A 22,420-nucleotide genomic window follows, 5' to 3' on the forward strand; every position below is an offset into this window, starting at 1 on the left:
GTCATCCCAGACTACTATAACAAGCAAAACATGCAATCACCATAGATGGATAAAACAAGATATCTTATGACAAATTCAGATTTAAACAATATCTATCATAAAACCAGTCTTACAGAAGGTAAGGTAATAACACCATTCACAATAGCCACAAGTAAGATAAAATATCTTGGTGTAACTCTAACCAAGCAAGTTATGACTTGTACGGCAAGAATTTCAAGTCTTTGAAGAAAGAAAGTGAAGAAGATATAAGAAGATGGAAAGATCTCCCATGCTCATGGACTGGTAGGATTAAATAGTAAAAATGACCATCTTAACAAAAGCAATCTACAGATTCAAACAATTCCCATCAAAATTCCAGCACAGTTCTTTACAGAATTTGAAAGAACAATACTCAAATTCATGTGGAAAAACAAAAATAAAGGATAGCTAAAAAAATCCCATAAAATAAAAGAACTGCTGAAGGCATCACCATCTCTGATCTCAAGCTGTACTACAGAGCTATAGTAATAGAAACCGCAGTGCACTGGCATAAAAATAGACAGGTTGATCAAGGGAACTGAGTTAATTGAAGACTCAGACATAAATCCACATACCTTGGACACATGATTTTTTATAAAGAAGCCAGTAATATACAATGGAAAAAATAAAGCATCTTCAACAGATGGTGCTCATCTAACTGGATGTCAGAATATAGAAGAATGCAAACAGATTCATATCTATCACTCTGAACAAAACTCAAGTACAAGTGGACCAAAGACCTCAATATAAAACCAGATACACTGAACTTGACAGAAGAGAAAGTGAGAAATAGCCTTAAATGTATTTGGCACAGGACAACTTACTGAACAGAACACCAATCATGCAACACTAAGATCAACAATTAATAAATGAAACTTCATGAAATTGAAAAGCTTCTGTAAGGCAAAGGACATTATCAATAAGACAAAAAGCAAAAACAAACAACCACAACAACAACAAAACAGCTTACAGAATGGGAAAAGATCTCTACCAAGCACACATCTGACTGAGGGTTGATCTCCAAAATATATAAAGCATTCAAGAAACTAGACATCACAAAACCAAATAATCCAATTAAAAAAAATATGGTGCATATCCAAACAGAGAATTCTCAAAAGAGTAACCTCAAATGCTGAGAAAGCACTTAAAGAAATGTTCAACATCCTTAGCCATCAGGAATGCAAATCAAAATGACTCTGAGATTCCATCTTACACCTGTCAGAATGGCTAAGACCAAAAGTACAAGTGACAGCTCATGCTGCAGAGGAAATGGAACAAGGACAATACAAATTTGTATAGCCACTGTGGAAATCAATACAGCGATTCCTCAGAAAATTGGGACTTGACCTACCTCAACATCAAGCTATACCACTCCTGGGCATATATCCAAGGATAGTCTACCATACCACAAAGACACTTGTTCAACTATATTCATAGCATCTTTACTTTTAATAGCCAGAAAATGAACACAGCCTAGATGTCCTTCAATGAAAGAATGGATAAAGAGAATGTATTACATTTACACAATGGAGTATAACTCATCTGTTAAAAAAAAAAAAATAACACCAGTAAATTTGCTGGCAAATGGATGGGTGCTGTGGGATGTTCTGTATGGCAAATGTGTTGCTCTGATTGGTCAATAAATAAAACACTGATTGGCCAGTGGCTAGGCAGGAAATATAGGCGGGACTAACAGAGAGGAGAAAAGAAAGAACAGGAAGGCAGAAGGAGACACTGCCAGCCGCCACCAGGACAAGCATGTGAAGATGCCGGTAAGCCATGAGCCACGTGGCAGGGTATAGATTTATGGAAATAGATTAATTTAAGCTATAAGAACAGTTAGCAAGAAGCCTGCCACGGCCATACAGTTTTTAGGCAATATAAGTCTCTGTGTTTACTTGGTTGGGTCTGAGCGGCTGTGGGACTGGCGGGTGACAAAGATTTGTCCTGACTGTGGGCCAGGCAGGAAAACTCTAGCTACAGATGGGATAAGAAAAGATCACCCTGAGTGAAGTAACTCAGACCCAGAAAGACAAACATTTAAGTACTCACTTATAGGTGGATATTAGCCATAAAGTAAAGGATAAGCATGCTACAATCCATAGACCCACAGAAGCTAAGAAGAAAGGTTTGGGGGACGTGGGGGGAGACACATGAATCTCACTGTGAAGGAGAAATAGAATAGACATCACAGGTGAACTGAGGGAAATGAGTCTGGATGGGGGGGTGGGCATGGGAACTGGAGGGATCAGGTAGGGAGAGGATGGAGGGAGAGAGTACTGGGAGAGACAACTGGAATCAGGGGCATCTCTGGGATGAGTTGGAACTATAGTGCAATGAAAACACACAGGTATCTATGAGGGTGACCATATCTAAGACTCCTAGTAATGGCAAAAATGGAACCTAAACTGGCCATCTCCTGTAACCAGTCAAGACTTCAAGTGGAGGGATTGGGACCCCAACCCAGACACATAACCTTTGACCTACAATTTGCCCTAATCACAAGATATGCTAGGGTAAAGGTAGCACAGAAATTGTGGGAGTGGCCAAACAATGTCTGGTCCACCTTGAGACCCATACCATAAGAGGTAGTCCACCCCTGATACTGCCTGGAGGGCCAGGACCCAGAGGCTGGGCAGCCCAGAGACCTAGGATATAACCAAACATGACTGGCAAAGATAAAAAATTCAAATTCAATAAAATGATTCCTAATGATATTCTGCTATACTCATAGATTGTTGCCTAGCCCAATTGTCATCAAAGAGGTTTCACCCTGCAATTGATGTAGAGACCCACAACCAAACATTAGGTCAACCTCAGTGAATCCTGTGGAAGACAGGGAGGGAGGACAATGGGAATCAGAGGGGCCAAGGACACCACAAAAAAAACCTCACAGAATCAACTAACCTGGGCTCATACGAGCTCACAGAGACTAAACCAACAACTAGAGAGTTTGCATGGGAATGACCTAGGCCTCTGCACATATGTTATAGTTACATAGCTTGGTTTTCTTCTGGGATTCCTAACAGTGGCATCAAGGGCTGCTCCGACGTGTTACCTGGTTTTTGGGACCCTTTCCTCTTTCTGGGTTGCCTCCTCCAGCCTTAATAGGAGAGGAGATGCCTAGTCTTACTGCAAATTGATATGCCATGGCCGGCTGATATACATGGGAAGCCTTCCCTTTTCTGAAGAGAAAAGAGGAATGGATGGGCTGGGGAGAGCAGAGGTTGGGGGAGGGAGGGACTGGGAGGAGAGGAGGAAGGGAGGGAGGGGAAAATGTGATTGGGCTGGGGAAAAAAATAACAACAACAACAAAACAAAAAACACTGGAGAATCTCAGCTCTCAGAGGCAGGAAGCAAGAGCTTGAGTTCAAAGATGTTTAAAAGTTCCTACTTACATTTATATATGAGCTTATCTCTCTCAAGATTTACTGCACCCAGAGGAAAAAGATCAGACAAGTACCATTCCACAAACCCTAAGGCAAGCAGAGGCAAAACACACAGGGCTCTGGGTCTGGTACTAATGGTCCATTGAGAGCAAATAGTAAGCTGCCATTCATGTATTGAATAAATAATTCAAGCATACTGCATGTGATGTCCAAATATCATGATTGAAATTGAGTTTTATAAATTTCTGTCATAACCTGGACTGGGTTGTCTATCTTAGTTAATAGAATTTTAACTGTTTAGGCAGAAACTTAGGTACGAAGCTTGAATTCTTCACATTTAAAATCGATTCTCTGGGAAAAAAACAAGTCATGATCATATAAACATCAAAACGGATTCAGAAGCTGATCCCTCTCACCATCCCTAATGTCACCACTATGGTCCAAGTCATTATCAGACCTAGATGACTGGAACAGACTCCTAACTGCTCTTCCTGTTTCCACTCTTGCTCCTTTGCCTACTCTTAATGGAGTAAATAGAATCTGCTCAAAAGGAAGCCACAAAGCCAAGGGAGGCCTGCCCCTTTCTGAAGAGAAACAGGGGAGTCAGTGGGGGAAGGGACAGAGGAGAGGTGGGGATGGGAGGAGAGGAGGGAGGAGAACAGGATGTAAAATAAATGAATAAAATTAATTAATAATAAAAAAGTAAGCCATAGCATATCATTTCTCAATTTTGACTCTCCAGTGGATGCTTTATCCATCAACGTAAAGGGCATTGCCTTAAATGTCTGGGAAACACTTAGTGATGTGAACAGAATGTCAGAGCTGGAAACACAGATGGTTTGCCAGAGAACTATGTGCATCTGTAAAGTAATAGGGGTTCTGGGAATTGACAACTGTGCATCTTGATATTTAGAGCTCCTGGGAGTCGCAAAGGGAATAAAAGAAACAGGACTGAATCAAAGCAGTCAGAGAATGAGAAACTGATGTCCTGGAAACAAAATAAAAATATCAAAAGTGTTTCAATAAAACGATCAGCATCATGCAAAGGTGCTGAGCTCTGGAGAGAACTAAGCGCTGGAAAATGGTCATGGTATTTAGCAGTAAGAGGGCATTGTGCATCTTGGAATTATCTTCAGGGAGTGCTGCTGTGGACAACTCTGAGGGTTAGTAACAGAGAGAGGGAAAATCTGATGAGCTGAGACACGGAGCCCAGAGTCGAGAACAGAGTATCTTCATCCTTTTCTCTCTGATACCAGGTGAAAGAAGTATCAAAAACTATGGATGAGTCGAGCAGTGGTGGCACACACCTTTAATCCCAGCACTGGGGAGGCAGAAGCAGGAGGATCTCTGTGAGTTCGAGGCTAGCTTGGTCTACAAAAAGAGTTCCAGAACAGCCAAGACTACACAGAGAAACCCTGTCTCAAAAAACAAAAACAAAAAGAACAACAATAAAAAACTATCGACTGAATAAATCAAATTAATATTAACCAGTCTATTTGTTCTGAACATGGGACATTATTTAAATCACATTTATCACAGAGGCTATTATTAGCCTCTGAGGAAACATTTCTTTCTTTTCTGCTGGAAGACAACCAAAGGACAGGAGTTCGGTGACGTTTAATTCTCAAAAAACTCAAACATTTTGTTGGTTCCTTGGATACCAATCACTGTCTGCGGTTTTCACCACTGTGCCTAGAATACATAATAACATATTGCTCCTGGCAATCTACCTTCTCCTCCATCTCAGTTTCTAAAGTAAAGGATCTGTGAAACACAAAAGTAAGGCAAGTTTTAAGAGCTAAGTAGATGAGATTAAGACCAAAAATCAAAGTAGCTGACATAGAATTACTAATTACATTCATCACACAAAATTTAATAATGGACAACTAAAAAATTTTGTCTTATTTTCTTTAAATAAAAAAAAAACTTCCAAAAGTAACTGTTTGAGAGATGAAAAACATGAAACATAAAAATGATGGAAGAGCAGGCATGCTATGTGAAAGCACACACAGAAACAGGAACACTGCTAGATTCTGACTCATGGAAATAAATGTGAAATCAGGTTATTCAAGCTTAAAAAATAACGACTCATACAACTTAAATTACAGATGTCAGAAAAGCATGTTGCTTTATGAATAAAAATAATACTGAAAGGACATGGAAATATTCGCATATGCTTTAATGAGTTAATAATGAAAAGGAAGATGTGCATTATTTCTATAATTGAGAATTCATAAAAAGAATCAAAGGATATAGTATCTACCTAAGCTAAAAATAAAAAGATATTACATTTTGTAGTAAGTATGACATCCCATGCTTTCACAAGTCTTGGCTTTTGAAAACTCATTTCTGATTTTGTTTTTTTAATTAGAAAACAAAAGCAACCATAATATGAGTTTTGGCAAAAAAAAATAAACATTTGATCATTACAGAATATAGCTGGGAAACACTTGCTAAGATTCACTGGGAGCTCAGGAACAAAGTGTAAAATTCTATATAGGTATTAAGCCAATGAAGGTCTAAAGAGGAAGAAAATCATGAAACTTAATTTCTGGTTATAGCTTTTGTTATCAATTACATTCTATAATGACTTTGGTCCCTTCAACAATTTATATTTTTGACCCTTCAAATGTGCCTTGGAAAGGAGATGCTGAATCTTATATATATTAATAAATGGGATTTATATGTTTAATTTCAGATTCTAAAGAGGGAATTCCTTTGCCGAAGAATATTGTTTGGAGATGAACTTTGTGACTGATATGTTCTTCTGCCCAGATCGTCCACCTTCCTTTCACCATTCCCAACTTTCACTGAGAGCACTCAGTGACTCTCCCAGCCCTGGAGATGACTTTCTATTGGCACTTTTTCCAGAAACTGAAATTCACTCGAAAAGTTTCTGCCTCATCCATGTCTAATTTCCTTGTCCTGGAGGCATCTCAAATTCAGGGACAGGTCAACTAGGAGATAACAAGTTCTGGGCCCCTGACTTCAAGACAGGACAAATGTGAAATAACACTTCATCTGAAGAGCTCTTGTTAGCCATTTTGAGATCCCTGCTGTTACTCTAACACAAGGTTCAAGTGCTGGCTGCCTTCTTATCCATCAAGCCTTCCTGGAGACTGTCCCGAGCACAATTCCCAGCAAACTAACCCCAGGTCCTATCTCTCTTGGCTTAGTTGTAGAAGTCTTACTATTTTTTTCTTTTGCATTTATCTAATTTTCTTTACAAATGTTTTCATTATTGTACTATTTTTATCTTTTCTTTTTCCTCCTCTCCTTAATATTCTTCCCAATATTCTATTTCCTTTATTTTATTTTATCTTGTTCCCCCTGCATTTCCTTCTACCCCAGCCCCTTCTGTGACCTCCACATTCACACTTAAGTCTTTGATAGCATTTCATAGCATGCTGCACACTATGTTTGCTGGTTTTTTCCCCTTATGGTTAATGGTGGTGGATTAGGGAGGTTGAGTTAATTTTAAGTATGATTCAACATATTGTTGGATTTTGTATTATGGTTGCAGCTGTCTTTTCTTCTTTCTTCTCTGAATGGTTCTGGGAACTGAAACTCCAGAGTAGGTTGCTTTGCTGGGGCGATGGATCTTATTTAAGAGTACCTGATGTTTTGGCAGAGGACTAGTGTTCAGTTCCCAGCACCAATGTCAGATGGCTCAAATTCACTTATAACTTCAGGTTCAGTGGATCTGACATCTCTGGTCTCTTCAGGCATGTCTACAGATACATTCGTCCCCACACAGTGGACACACACACACACACACACACACACACACACACACACACCTATCAGATTGCCTTACCCAGCCTTAATAGGAGAGGAAGTGCCTAGTCTCACTGCAGCTTGATATGCCATGGCTGGTTGATATCCAGGGGAGGCCTATCCTTTACTGAAGGGAAATTGAGGAGAAGTGGATATGGGTGGGTGGGTGGGTGGTGGAAAGGACTGGGAGGACAGAAGGGAGAGGAAACAGCAGTCAGGATGTTAAAAGAAAAAAAACAAAAACAAAGCTTCAAAAATATGTTTTTGCTTTAATTAGTAAGAACAACCCAGTAATCACGCTGATATATCTCACACATAAGTGTGCTAATCTAAATTGTTTTTTTTTTAAATGCAGCTCACTCAAGGTCATGTGCAAGCTAAATGCCCCTCAGGTTTTGCACCCTGTTTGTGTGTGTGTGTGTGTGTGTGTGTGTGTGTGTGTGTGTGTGTGTGTGTATTTCTCATTTTGGCTTGAGCAAGGAGCCTTAGAAAAGTGAGATGTTTGCTCTAGAAGCCTCCATTCTTTGTATGTCAGGTGAAAACTCCTGTCTTGCTATTTTTGTGAAAACATAAAAGTTATTTATTGAAAGTACAAGTTCTAAAAGGTGAGGTGCCTTCCATGTTTTTGTTGAAGTTGAAGTGGGTCGATGTTGTGCTCCATTTAGAATGTTTCTCCATTTAGAACATGCTGGAAAATATTTTTGGGGAAAGATACTCCTATCTCTATAGTTGGCATTGAACAAATGCCTTCTTTTCTCCTATCCCATGTTCTCTGTTTAATATTATGTTGGTACAATTTTAAAAATAAACTCTCAAACACAAAGAAAGACTTTCTGAAGGAAATTTTTGATGACTGTAACAACAGGCCTGATCGCCTCAGCCATCTAATATTACCTGTGCAGTTTCTCCCTTTTCAACTTCTACCTTTCTTCTGAAACAGCTTCCTGTTTAATGGATGAATGCAAGCTGAGAAATGAACATGTGTTTTAAAACTGTCAGAAGCAAACATGATTTGGGTGCAATTTTACAGACAAGTATTCGTAAATCAGATATATTTCTAGAACAAAACACACTTGACCCCAGAGCACTGAGGGGTGAGACACAGCACCCTGGTTTCTGATAGGAGCTCCAGCAGTCCAGTTTTATGTTTCACGTGGGCATCCGAGTTTTCACCGTTCCTCCTGACAAATGTTTCCCCTTTCACACACATCAAAGCCCATACAGCAGCAGATGAAAGAGTATTCAGAGTAACTCCCCATCCCTCCAGAGAAAGCAATTATAAATCCATCTCTGTGCTCAGCCAGTGCTACCATCTTTCCTGACAGACCTAAACATCACACGTTCTCTCACTAGATGACAAAGTACTTTTCTTTGATGATTATGAAACAAGTTTGATCCATATAGACAGAATACAAAACTTGAAGTAAATAAAGCAAAAACATCATTTTTTTTCCTTTAAAAAATCCGTTTGAATCTATGGCCCCTGGTTTTCTTGTAACAATTTGACACATGCTTTTTGTTTCTTTTATTCTTTAAGTATAAATTCTTTGTCTCAATTAGCTGTCAATAAGCTATCAAATAAACTCAAACTGAAAATGAAAGTCACAAGGATATTATGCACAGGCCTAATACTTTCTGTACACCCACCACTAATCTTTATGCTGTATACACAACTCGCTAAACCCCTACAAATCTATTATTCTGAATTGATGTAATCATAATAGAATATTGAGAGCCATATATTGCAAAAGGTAAAATAACATACCCATGGGGTTGTGGATTTTCAATCTAATTCATGTAATCTCAGAGTCACTTCCAAAACCCCAACCCCAAGCATAAACAATTGATATCTTCTTTTTCTTTCTGCTTCCCTAATATGTTCAAATTCACTTTTTGTATACATTTAATATGTGGTCTTTATTCTTATCTTTATCATAAACATGAATAAAAACTAATCAGTCATGAAAGAGAATATTAAGTAAACTGTGTTTTCTATTCACATAGGCACTGAAAACAATGAGGCACAAATAAACTTAGTAGTAAAATGAGAAATTATCCACGGTATAGTGTTTGGTGAAATGAACTAGTATAGCAGGATATTATTTTAAGGTGTGTTACTTTTGCTTATGTTGCATTAACTCTGTGAAGCTGTGTTTACTGTGCCTGTCTAAAACACCTGATGGTCTAATAAAGAGCTGAATGGCCAATAGTGAGGCAGGAGAGAGAAATAGGCAGGGCTAGCAGGCAGATAGAGGATAAATAGAAAGAGAAATCTGGGAGGAGAAAAGACAAGGTAGCCAGAGAAGCAGAAGGGCCAAGGGGCCAGCCACCCAGCTACACAGCAAGCCACGGAGTACGAGTAAGATTACAGAAGTAAGAGAATGGGAAAAGCCCCAAGGCAAAAGAAAAATGGGCTAATTTAGCCTGGCAGTGGTGGTGCACACCTTTAATCCCAGCACTTGGGAGGCAGAGGCAGCAGGGTCTCTGTGAGTTCTAGGACAGCCTGGTCTACAGAGGGAGTTCCAGGAAAGGCTCCAAAGCTACACAGAGAAACCCTGCCTTGAAAAACAAAAAACAAAACAAAACACAAAAAATGAGCTATGTTAATAAAAGCTGGCTAGTAACAAGCCAAGTTAAGGCTGAGCATTCATAACTAAGAATAAGCCTCCCTGTGTGACTCATCTGGGAGCTGGGTGGCATCCCCCCCGCCCATAAAGAGCAAAAACAAACAACAACAAGCTAGTGAACATTTGCATATACTGAAGTAGATGACAAAATATCTGCAATTATCAATGCCAAATAATGAGGAAAATAATTTAGAAACGAAAAATTAGAAATCCTATTTAATCTTATATTTGTGAATTATGTAAAATTCAAATTCTGTAAGTTGATACAGGCTTATACTCCTCATGCTCTGGGAGCAGGGTGAGATCATGAGCATGAGCCCCGCCTATACTACACAGTGAGATGACCAACTGGAGATCAGCAGATTAAGTAAAATAACAAAGATGCAGAAAAAAGGTATATTGGTTATTTCTCTCATTTGTGGATCCTAGATTTTACATAGAACAAAAAAAACATCTCTATATGGCATGAAAGAGCTTAAGAAAGAGGGTTTGGGAGTGAGTAGGGCAGGCCACTGTAGATGCACATGGTCAAAATTCGTGATACACTGAAATGAAATACATATGGTTTTGGCTTGTAAAGCACTCTAACAGCTGTTAATATCTCCAAGCCCATAACTCATACATGGAAAAGTGATATTAAGACATTTCTGTGCTTTAAATCAAGAAGTCTTCACAAACCTTAAATAACATTAATATATACTGAGTAGTAAGGAATTAGAAAATGATGGAGAACAAATAGTCACAAAGTTTCTGAACAGAAAACTACAGTTCTTTGAAAAAAATGACAGCCTGCTAAGACATGAAGGGAACTATGATCCTCCAATAATTTTTAGAATGAAGTAAAACCATACACACACAAATACACACATGTGACGTACATAAATACTCACACATATATACACACATATACTCAGCTAGTGTATATGTATAGACACACATACATGTGTACACAGAAATGTCTGCACACACAGAGATACACAAGTACATATGTCCATGTGTACACATGCGCGCACACACAAAGATGTTCTACAATTTAAAATTTTTAAAATTCAAGAAATACATGTCTTACCATCGTGAGAGTAAATGGGTGGTTTTCTAATGCTGATACACTGGGACAATGTAGAATAACATACTAAAAAAGCAACAAACAGACAATGTTTTAAATGATCAAAAGAGAAGTACAGCTATTTCAATCAATCTGTCTACTAATTTTCAAAAGTTACCTAATGATAAAGGTAACCACTAACCACCGGCTCACCTGGCCAGGTCTTGCTTTAAAGTTTTCTTTGACCATTCGGAGTTCCATGACATCTGCGGGATGATTGATTACTGAGATGATGGTAACAGGTTTGTTGCTCCTGATACATCGGTAAAGTCTCTCAGCACAGTACAGGCACAAAGGTCCAGAAATCCAAATCCAGGTCTAAGGGAAATTTCTCATAAGCATGCTTCAAGAAATGCACGACTGTATAAACAACTGAGCAATGATATTTCCATTTGTATTGTAAACAGTAAGATATTGGTAAGAATGAGTAAAACGTAGCTGATACTCTCAGCAATCCATTCAAACAAAAGACAAGTTAAAGCATCATATTTATCTGAGTATTATTTAGAAAAATAAAACCAGTCCAATGTTTAGCAAAAAAAAAAAAAAATACTGCCTTAGATATTCAATGAACATAACATGGGTATATGGATACACATATGATTTACATACACAATGATAAATGTAAATACATTTCTAGTTTTGAAATTCGGATGCATTGGGCATGTTTCTATTACAATGTTTATATAATATAATATGGTCAAAATTACTTTTATATAAAAACTGGCAGTTTTGAATGGAGAAATGCAGATGTCTATGAGAACAATCTCTCCCCTACAACTGCACGCTATAGCCTCTACATCTCTTTAAAACTTTCAACTGAATTGTATTTTATCTATAGAGATGTGTGTTTTGTTTGATGATCTGAGACAGAGCTTCACTGTGTTAGTAACAGATGCTTTTGGACTTGCTACTGTACGGCCTCAGCCTCTTACAGATATCTTATTCCATGTGACCTTCAGTCTTATTTAAATGGCCCTTTATAAAAACCTTATTTACACAGTTGTTCCAGACATTGCTCATTCAATGAAGGCAGTTAGCTCCTGCTCTGCAGACTGTGACAGTTGAACAGGACACTCTGAAGAGTAAGCAAGGCAGGATAAGTTCTGCAATGCAGTGACCTTGCAATTTTGAGCCAGTCACTCCTAGATGATTAAGTCCCACATCAGTAAAATGGAACTTGCTATGTTTACCTTACATAATATCCATTAGTATATGACACTCAGAAAACTGGCCAGCTGACCCAAAGTCATCTAAAAATTCATCTGTGTTTCTTTTCTATCTTCTCTCTTTAAAGCAGAATTTTCTAAGTCTATCTCTTCCTCTATTTCATATGAGGAATAGTGGGTCTCACTTAGATGTTGGCAGTACCCACGCCACAAGGGCTGTGGGGGGGGGTGCAATAGAAGTTACTGAACTATTTGTGGAATCCTTGGAGAACTTTTCAAGAGCAGTACTTGAATTAAAGACCTGCGTCTATACACTACTTTTCCCACTACTTGTTTACAGGCTTTAGTCAGGATACGTGTGTAAGCTCAATGTCTCCAGCAGATAACTGAGGAACTGCTTCAAAGTTTAGTTGTGGATATGGAAAGAAATCATGCATACCGAGCAATTCGGCACAGGGCCAAGACGATCATGGCAAGCTTTCAGCAAATTAACTTCACTATTCATAACTTTTAATATTAATTTGCAAAACTATATTATAACAACTGGTACTTGTTTCTGTTTTGTTTTATAGTGTTTCTTATTCAATCTGCATGTCTTAATAGCTTTAGGATACATATATGTAGTCTTTCGAAGCAAGCTCTAGAAGAAACATATTTCCGTAAAATGTATAACTAGACATTCTTCTATATTCTAAATGCCTGCCTTTTGTCTTGAAATATTAGATACCTGTCACAAAAAATAAATATCAATTTTCTGTCTAAATGTTCTGAAATATCCCACAGTATCTGAAAACACAGACATTATAATGCAATGTCAGTCACGTGAAACCACAGACTTGGCAGATCTTAAACACAGAATTCACTGACCTGTGGAAAATGGGCTTGAAACTTGGGTTCCTCAAGGCAAATCTTCACAACTGTTTTCTGGTTATGACCTTCTAGTTTTGAAAATCCTTCAGGCCAAGATCCATGAAAATGTTCTGAGATGTATTCTAGTGAGGAAATATCCTGAGACTGGGTCTGGTTAAGACTGATGCAGCCAGGAGGGTGGGTATCCAAATTGGTTTGATACTTCAACAGCCCACTATGTTAAATTGGATAAAAACAAGGAGATGGAAAAAAGACTGAGTCAAGGGATGAAATGGGGTAAAGAGAAGCAATTGTTTCCTTCTTCTTCTTGGCTTTACATAGCCTTTTATAAAAAGTGTTCCATGTGTGATCTACTTCAAAACCACTGAAATATCCTAAATTTTAAATAAATTCTTTACTAAGAAGTAGGGGAAAATGTTTAGTTTTCCAAACAAACGATATGTCTGTGCGGCAGAAGAAGCATGTGCAAGCTTCTTGATGTTATTTGAATTGGACAAACTTGATTCTTGTTAGGCATTCGTTCAGCCACTTACAAGTTTTCACTTGAATAAACACTGTAAAAAGAGCTTCCTTGCTATACATCATCAAGCTTAAAAGAAAAACACAGGGATCATATTTGATTTGGATAAGACTAGATAAAACAGACTCCATGGGACATGGAGAAGCAGTAAATGAAAATAACAGGCATCAAAAGCTTGTTGCATCTACGGAGACAATTTTTACACACCCATTGAGTCCTAAAGCTGTCTGCTGTTCAATTTCTCTATAAGCCCAACCACATGAAGAGCTCAGTGAACTTAGCTCGAGACTCTTGACAGCGGCATCTCATTGTTTCATATTGTACTATGTTCTAATTTCTGAGTTCTGCATTTTTTCTTTTAGATTTCATTTATTGTACTGTGTGTGTGTGTGTGTGTGTGTGTGTGTGTGTGTGTGCGCGCACGTGCCTGTATGTACATGTGCACTTGCACATATGCATGCACACACGTCATGGGGAGGTGGGAGAACAGCTGGCAGGGGTCAATATTTTTCTTCTACAATGTGGGTTCTGGAGATCAAACTCTGGTCTGGCAATGAGTGCCTTTACCTCCTGAGCCAACTCACTGGCCCTGGGTTGTGCCACGCTTTTCACTGACAAGCAGTGCAAGGAAGAACAAGCAACTGAAGGCTTGTCGGGAAAAATCATTAAAATAAACACTGGAGGGCAGGTGATATAGCTCAGTGGCAGAGTACTCACCTAGCATGGCAAATGCTTGAAGCTCTGAGTTAATCCCCAGCACCACACACACACACACACACACACACACACACACACACACACACTCGATAAGCATTCAGACAGTATTAACTGATAACATGTCCAATGAGAAAAATTAAGAATGATGATGTGTACAGACCTTTAAATCCCTGGATTAAAGTTATAGGAGAATGAATTTGGGATCAAAAAAGAAAGGAACTCTGTAGGAATTAGAGCTATACCACATCAAAATGGGCATTTTCAGATTTAGGCATTTACACCCTGGGGACACAGGGATTCAGAAGCCAGAAGTATATTTGAGGTTAATATATGACAGACACTGAAGAACCTGACTTGATCAACCAAGAATGTATACATGTATCAGAACTCATATAGTTATTAACAAATATAAACAACTGATACCAGTCATTTAAACAGGAAGTAAACTTTGAAAGAGGAAAGTTGTTTGACATTAGAAAAACAAAAGGGCTAGTTCAAAATACATTTGAAAATTCTACAGCTAAACAAAACCTTACCAAATCACATGAAGTAATGAACCCTTTTCCTGTAAAATCTATGTAAGAAGAAAAAGCGGCCAAAAAAATTGAATCACCTCATCTTTGAAGCCAAATCTTTCTAAAATCTTTGGTCAATGTGGATTCATCTCTTCCCTGAATTGTTAGAATTCCTGTAAATAAATGATGATTGTACTTTGAAGATACAGCCTGCGGCTTTTTATTGATTTTTTTTTTAAATCTTAAATCAATTATCTCCCGGGAGACTGAGATTCCACAGTAGATTGTGTCTCTTCACCTTAAGTATTCAATACATTCATGGGCAGAGGCGTGGGTGCCCAGCAAATAGAGATTGTTCCCATCAAGCCTACAGTATACTGTTAAATAGAAATTTTAACATGCATGCATGAATCTTGCATTGAACAACTCCAAGTCTTTTTATTAACAAAAGACTGGAGAAAAAAAGGAAAAAAAACAGACTGGGGGATGATATTTCGTAGGTGTTTCAAGAATAAAAATCTGTTTGAATTCCTAGAAATGGCACAAAAGGTAATTTAAAATAACTCGCCTGCATATGTGCACTTGTTAATTAAAAAGAAAACAAAAAACTTCAAAAAAGTTGCAAAATTTACCAGTAGCCATTTTCTTCATGTTAGAAACAATCTATATTTTAGTAAAAATTAAAGTTCAATGAAAAAAGTATGTAATATAGAATGATTATTGTATCGTTAATGTATACAATGATACTTACACCAGTATTATAACTATTACAACAATTATTTTCATTTCATTATTAATCCAGTTATAAAATATATTATATTTAATTCTTCTGTAGCTCTTTTGCTGGTTATATATATATATATATATATATATATATATATATATATATTAAAATTGCCATCTGCCTGTGTTATTTGTTCTACAAAAGGAGCTAATTTTAAACAGATCTTTTTTTTAAAAAAGTCTTAATATAATCCTCCTTTAAACTAACAGCTTTTGAACTCCTGAACCACAAAAAAAGGCTACTGTTTTAAATGGCAAAGGAACATCTTTTTCAAATTTTTAATTTAATAAAGCATAAAGGCAAAAATGAATAGTTGGTTATGCTAGTAAATGACGACATTTTTCTCTTTCCAAATAGAAAGAAAAGAAGGGAGAAGGAAGGGAGAGAAGGAACCATACAAGAAAGAGATGATGACAGACAGATCGCTGTCCTGAGTGAGGCCAGAGAAACCTTAAAGAGATATTAGAATGGAAAGTCAAATTCTGAGAAGTGCAAGCTCTCACAAATATGTATGTGGTGTGTGTGTGTGTGTGTGTGTGTGTGTGTGTGTGTGTGTGTGTTTATGTGTGTTTGTATATTTATGAGTGTGTGTGTGTGTATGTTTTTTGATAAAAAAGAAACTTTTTTCCTACTTCAGAACTGTTTTTTTGAAAAAGAACCTTCAAAATGCCTGTGTCTGAATCAAGTTTATATTAATTAAATAAATTTTGGCAACTTACTGAACCTTTCTCAAACTTAGTTTCCCAGTTGCAGCTTTCAAAATCTTAATCTTCATAAAATCCCAAGAATTTCATATCAGAAAATATTTGAAACAATTTGGACTTATATTTAGCTTAATATAAGCAATGAATAATTGTATTTTAAATTATTGGTACCATGAATAGAATATGCTGATTCAGTGTCGCCTCCATGACCACAGTTCTGAACTAGCAAATTAGCCATTTAAAGAAGAGAACACATGGTGTGTTGGTGGTATAAGCACAGCTGTTTGCCAGTAGAAAATGCAAAGCAAATTCACTGTACCCAGTGCTTTTGGTGCAGCCTAAGGCTCCACAGAATGTACCTCCACCATGAGAAATGAAGCAGAAATGACCAGTCAGGGCTCATGATTATGATGAGTGGCCATGTTTCTGATGCCTTACCTCTCTATGTTCTAGAAAACTATCCAACCCAACTGGAATAAAGCTGGTTAATATCCCTGTCCTTACCAATGATCGCCAAAACTGAGGAGAGGAGAGAGTGAATATTTTTGAACATGCACCTGAAATAACTAAATTTATATAAACTGCCTAATACCTTGACAATTATTTTATAAAACAATCTAAAGAGAGGACAATGATCTGTTTCTCTAAACTCTCTTTCCCTGGAAAAACCTGACATGAGATAATGGGAGCATGCCAGGTGTACTCTTACCCAATATTATTTATGATTTGTGAAAACTATCTGGACTAAAAGACAGAGATTAAACTAAAATATAATTCAGAGACCCAGACATGAGCTCCTTGTAGTTGGGGTACTGATAGAACGGAGGGCATCCCTTGTGGAGCCCTGGGCTGCTAACAAGATGCTGGCTCATGCAGAGAGTCACCCTTCCCACAAATGCTTCCCTTCTGTTGTATGTGAGGTGAGAACAAAGATTGTAGGTACAAACTGTTTCACTTACCCTGAAACATGCAACAGCAGCAGCATGTAGAAGACAAAGAAGAGGTTGTGAGTGTACCAGAAGATATCATAATTAGAAACTCTGGAAAAACAAATCAGTTGGCTTCAGTCTGGCTTTACACTGGTCCCATTAAAGTAACATTCACTTTGAAAATATGGTTCATATTTGAAAATCACTGCCAATTGTCTAAAATTCATCTATTGATATCAGGGTATTAACTTACTACATAAGGTGTACCAGCAAAACGCATGAGTAATATTTACCATCTGAAAATTATATATACTTCTTAAATTATATATAGAGAATTTAAATAAAGACCATGGTGTAGTCTAATTTAGAACTTTTCTGTCCTTTTTAGTAGCATTTTCTTTTTATTTATTTGGTTGTTTTTTGTTTGTTTGTTTGTTTTTTGTTTTTTTTTTTTTTTTTTTTTTTTTTTTTGAGACAGGGTCTCTCTGTGTAATCCTGGAACTCACTATGCAGACAAGTGTGGCCTCAAACTCATAGATCACCTGTCTCTGACTCCTGAGTACTGAAATTAAAGGCAAGCACCACAATTTCAGCTCTCTCTTTTACACATATATTAAATTTTTAAGTTGTCCAGTATTTCCAATATAACTAGTGTTCTGGTTTCAAATGATATTTTGAAAAAGTTCAAAGAAAACTCAAATGGAAATAAATTAAATTATCACTAAAATTTCAGCATTCCTCTTTCTGCTTCAGCTACCGCTTCCAGGTTTCCACCTTGAGTTTCTGCCCTGACTTTCTTTGACAATAGATTGTGATGTGGAATTGAAAGCTGAAATAAATCCTTTCTTCTCCAAATCGCTTTTGGTCATGGTGTTTCAAGCAGCAAGAGAAAGCCTTTCGAAGACAGAAATTGGTACCAGGAATGGGGTATTTCTGTGAAACACCTGAGCATGTTCTGTGGTGGGGGTGGGGGTAGTTGTGGAAGGACTCAGAACTTTGGGATAGAAAATAATTGTGTGTTCAAAGTGTACAGAGCTATTGTGGGAACTTTCAATGCTAAAGACAGTGCGAATAATGTTGGCCAGGTTTATAAAGTTTCAGAGGGAAGTTATAGAGTTTCTTAAAGACTCTATCTGGTATATTCAATATTTTAAACTAAGAATACATGGTTTTGGTCAGCTATGGGTGAAAAAAAATGGCCTTAATCAAGAAGAGACCACTGTTACTGAAAAGAAATCCTCTGAGAAATGTTTCCTCTGCGTCAGAACTTAGAAGCCACGGTCCAGAGGTGGTCAAGTTCAGGCTGGCATCTGAATTTGGTAATGTGTAAGGGTTTCCCAGGTAGTACTGATTTTGGAGGCATGAAGGGGGTTATGGAGAGCAGCTGAGTCTTGGCACTGTGGGAGGCCTGGAGAAGCCACTGGTGAGGTAAGAGACTCAATTGCCGTAGAAGCTCCAGGTCGGAAGGAGTCCTGGAAAGAAGCTGAGGCTTGGCATCATGTGTTAGGGTCAGAGTCCCTAATACAGCCCCGGTAAGGACACTGGTTAAGGAGCAGTCCGGGTGCAGGCGATAGTCCAGCACCTGGGGAATGCTAGTAGCACGGGAAGACCACCAAAGCCTGCAGCAGGTGTGGAAGGTAGCCTGAGCTTGTAAGACAAGCTACATGGGCTGGTGGGGCTGGCAGAACCATAGATGTGGAGCTGCCTAGTACTTTCAAGGCCAGATCATGGGTCCAAGAAGTCTGACACAGCTTTACACCCCGGAAAGTTGTTTTTGCTCTGATCTGATTTGAACTGTGCCCAGGCTCTTCTTGAAATAAAAGTAAGTAATTTATTTTTGGTTTTGCCGGAGAACACAATTAAGAGACTTTGGAATTTAGAGGGACTTTGGACATTTCAAAGAGACTGAATTTCTAAAAACTGGGAATTTTAAAAGTTGAAACACGGTTTATGAGAAACTGATATTAAGATGAGACCTTGAGGATAAATAATAAAGGAAAGTAATATATTGGAGTGTCAATTTGACAAGAGGGTCAAATGTTCTGGCTAGTTTTTTGTTTTTTTTTTTTCAACTTGATACAAACTAGAGTTATTTGGGAAAACAAACCTTAATTGAGGAAAAGACTGCCTGTAGGTAAGTCTGTGGGGCCATTTTCTTGATTAATGACTGTTGCAGAGAAGGCAGCCTACTGTGGGTGGTGTCCACCCTGGGCAAGTAGTACCAAGCTGTATAAGGAAGCAAGCTGAGAAAATGAGGAAGAAGCTAGTCAGTAGCACTCTTCCACAGCAACTGTTTCAGGGCCTGCCTTCAAGTTCCTGCCTTGAATCCCTGCCCTGACTTCCCTTGGTGATGGAGTGTCACACCCGAGAATCATGAGCTGAAACAAGCCCTTTCCTCCTCAACTTGCTTTCTGTCGTGGTGTTTTCTCACAGCAATAGAAACCCTATCTAAGAGAGTGCTATTGTTCTGACGGAGGACGGAAAATAAAATAAGCAGCAGCATTTGTTGAATATATGTGGGAAGCACACAGATTTGTTTTATTTCATGATTTTAGGGCAAATATTTACTTTAGCACCCGGGCTGCTCCTTAACCAGTGTCCTTTCCGGGGCTGTAGTTAGGGACTCTGACCCTGACACATGAGGTAAAGAGTAGACATTTGGAAGAGCTCTTTGAATGACAATAATAGTTACCCTAACAACTTTTTAAAACCCTATTTAAGTAATAGCTAATTATTTTCCATTTACTTAATTTATAGCATTTGCTTTCACAAACAATGTCACCAAAATCTTCATAATATGAATTTTGTACATATCTAATTTGCTTTTATCTCTAGGTCAAATATAACATAATTGTTAATACTTTTAATAATTGTCTAATGTTCCCTAAAAATAAGTTTATCAATTTCAGACCCAACCATAGGGAAGAATTTTTTCTATAGGAGGCTTAAAAATGCACTTACCTTTTGAGCCAACTATTTCACATCTAAAAATCTGTCCTTAGGATAGAGTTGAAAATGTATGTAAACACACAGATGGGGCACTTGTTTCTGAAGTTACTATTTAAAACCTTACGTTAACCCAAAAAGTTCAACATGCATGGGTTTTGAAAATGATATACATGTGTATGGTGACAGGGAGAGATAAAATATGTTAACATGGAAAACGTTTAAAACATTTATATGAGACAAGAATAATGTTGGTGGGGTGGCCCATAGTAAACAAGACCAAGAGACTTGGTCTATAAACATAACCACACAATGGCAGACTAATCTTTTGTGAACATTGGGAGGTGAGTATGATTATGAGTAGATATGTATAGAAGTATAAAAACAGAATCATTTGAAAATATCACTTTAAAACTATTTTTAAACCATATACACATTCATTTGTTCATTAATTTTCATATCTCAGCCAATGCAATGATTAAAGATTTTTAAATTATGAGAATTGTTCAGATGTTTTTCTCTCTTTTGCTTTATTCAAGCAAAAAGTTTGATGTGATATGTGACAGACTTCTATTCTGAAATGGAATGTGCTCACTCAGAAAGAAGGACATGAAAGTGCTACTGACATATATCTGACATTTTTCAAGCTATTTTTATTTTCATGTATTTATTCACTTTGCTGTGTGTGTGTGTGTGTGTGTGTGTGTGTGTGTGTGTGTGTGTGTGTGTGTGTAGAAAGCCCCAGCTATTCACCTGTCTATAATTATCTCCTCCCCAGTGCTGGGGTTGCAGATATGCACTATGCCTGACTTGTACATTGATAATAGGGGTTTGCACTCAGGACCTCATGCTTGTGTGGCAAGCACTTTCCCGGCTGGGTCATCTTCCAAGCCCCATCAAAATGTTTTTACTAAAAAAAAAATTAATGTGAATCACAGTGTTTCTAAATATTTTAGCATGTGTCAATTTTGTTTCAGAAGCTTTATTTAGAACACTATTTTATACTATAGTCAAAACCAAAAACTGTCATCAGGTAATAAGATGTAGAATATTTTTAAGGCACATATTCCTGGGAACTCTCAAAATCTGGGTATATAGTCAAATTTAATCCCATATCCAATTATGTTTTCTATGAAAGATCCTGAAAAACTCCAATTCCCTTGGTATTCAATAGAAATGTTCATATATTATTCCTTAAGACTAATACAGTGTAATTTTCAAAACATGGAAATGAAATATAGAAATGGTTCTAATTCAACAGTGGCAACCCCAATAATCCACTAACTGCACAGTCTAAATACTTTAGTCTTTCCAGACTTTTCCTGTTTGTATGGAAATGAGTATAAATGGCAGGGACTCTGGACAACGTGGACAGGTGAATAACAAAACTGTCACTCTGACACTACTAACCTTATTGCATAGGTAGAAGCTGTAACCATGAGGAACAGTACCACCACCATGCAGACACCCGTCAGACCCGGAACTGTAAAAACATTTACAAGTACATTTTAACTTCATTCATGCTGGGAAGAAAGTTCAAAAATTATGACCTTAACGTCTAAAGAATAGTATGCTATTCAGTGCAAAGCAAATTCAAATTTTATTTCTCTGTATATACACCCCCTCAAACAAGCTGTAAAGAAAATCAGTACAGTCTCAAAGCATTTCAGACAAGGAAGCCTTTTGTTCCTGGAGAAGAAGAGTCCATTCCTGCATTGCCAAATGCTTCACTCATAATGGTGAGGGCATACTACATCTGCACATACATACTCTCCCAAATGACATTAATTAATGTTAGAGCAGTTAGTTTCTATGACTTCCACCACAGTACTCACCTCCTTTACTCTGCTCTGTCCTAGTATGGAACTAGCACCTCCCTTCTACATCCATTTCAAGTAACTTTTTAGACTTCACTACTTGGAATAATTTTTTATTAGTTCTTTTGGGCATTTTTATACAATGTGTTTTCATTATATTCACGCTCCACCCCCAACTCTTCCAGATTCACTGTTTCCTCTCCCACCCAACTTTGTGCCCACTCCTTTTTTTCCCCTTTTCTCCACAAGGCCGATTTGTACTGCCCAAATATTCTTAGATCTGTGGTTCTCTACTGGGATGTGGTCGATTTATCAGGGACTATACTTTTAGAGAAAACTGATCCTTCCTTTCCCAGCAGCAAAGAACTGTCAATAGCTACTTGGCTAGGGGTGGAGCTCTGTGCCCAGCTCCCTGCTGCATGCTAGCATTTGGCCTCTTTTAGGCTTGCACATATCTTGACCATGCTGTTACAACTGCTGTGAGTTCATCTGTGCGGCTGCCTCACTGAATCCAGAAGACACTCTTTCCGTGT

General features: G+C 37.8%; 1 protein-coding gene across 4 annotated transcripts in view; it reads right to left on the reverse strand.

The window, feature by feature from the left end:
• Nucleotides 1-22,420, reverse strand: part of Nox4 (NADPH oxidase 4) — a 142,995-nt gene that overhangs the window by 70,593 nt on the left and 49,982 nt on the right. For 3 of the 4 annotated variants that reach the window (XM_052762962.1, XM_052762961.1, XM_052762964.1), the window contains exons 7-11: nt 21,481-21,553; nt 17,155-17,235; nt 12,953-13,169; nt 11,070-11,234; nt 10,881-10,943 (exon numbers count right to left, since the gene is read on the reverse strand). In XM_052762962.1, the coding sequence (XP_052618922.1) occupies nt 10,881-10,943; nt 11,070-11,234; nt 12,953-13,169; nt 17,155-17,235; nt 21,481-21,553 (599 nt within the window). The remainder of the gene's footprint in view (nt 1-10,880; nt 10,944-11,069; nt 11,235-12,952; nt 13,170-17,154; nt 17,236-21,480; nt 21,554-22,420) is intronic. The other variant, XM_052762963.1, reaches the window with a different exon arrangement.

Source organism: Peromyscus californicus, unplaced genomic scaffold (assembly GCF_007827085.1).
Source record: "Peromyscus californicus insignis strain IS unplaced genomic scaffold, ASM782708v3 Scaffold_4__1_contigs__length_199733344, whole genome shotgun sequence".
Lineage (NCBI taxonomy): Eukaryota > Metazoa > Chordata > Mammalia > Rodentia > Cricetidae > Peromyscus > Peromyscus californicus.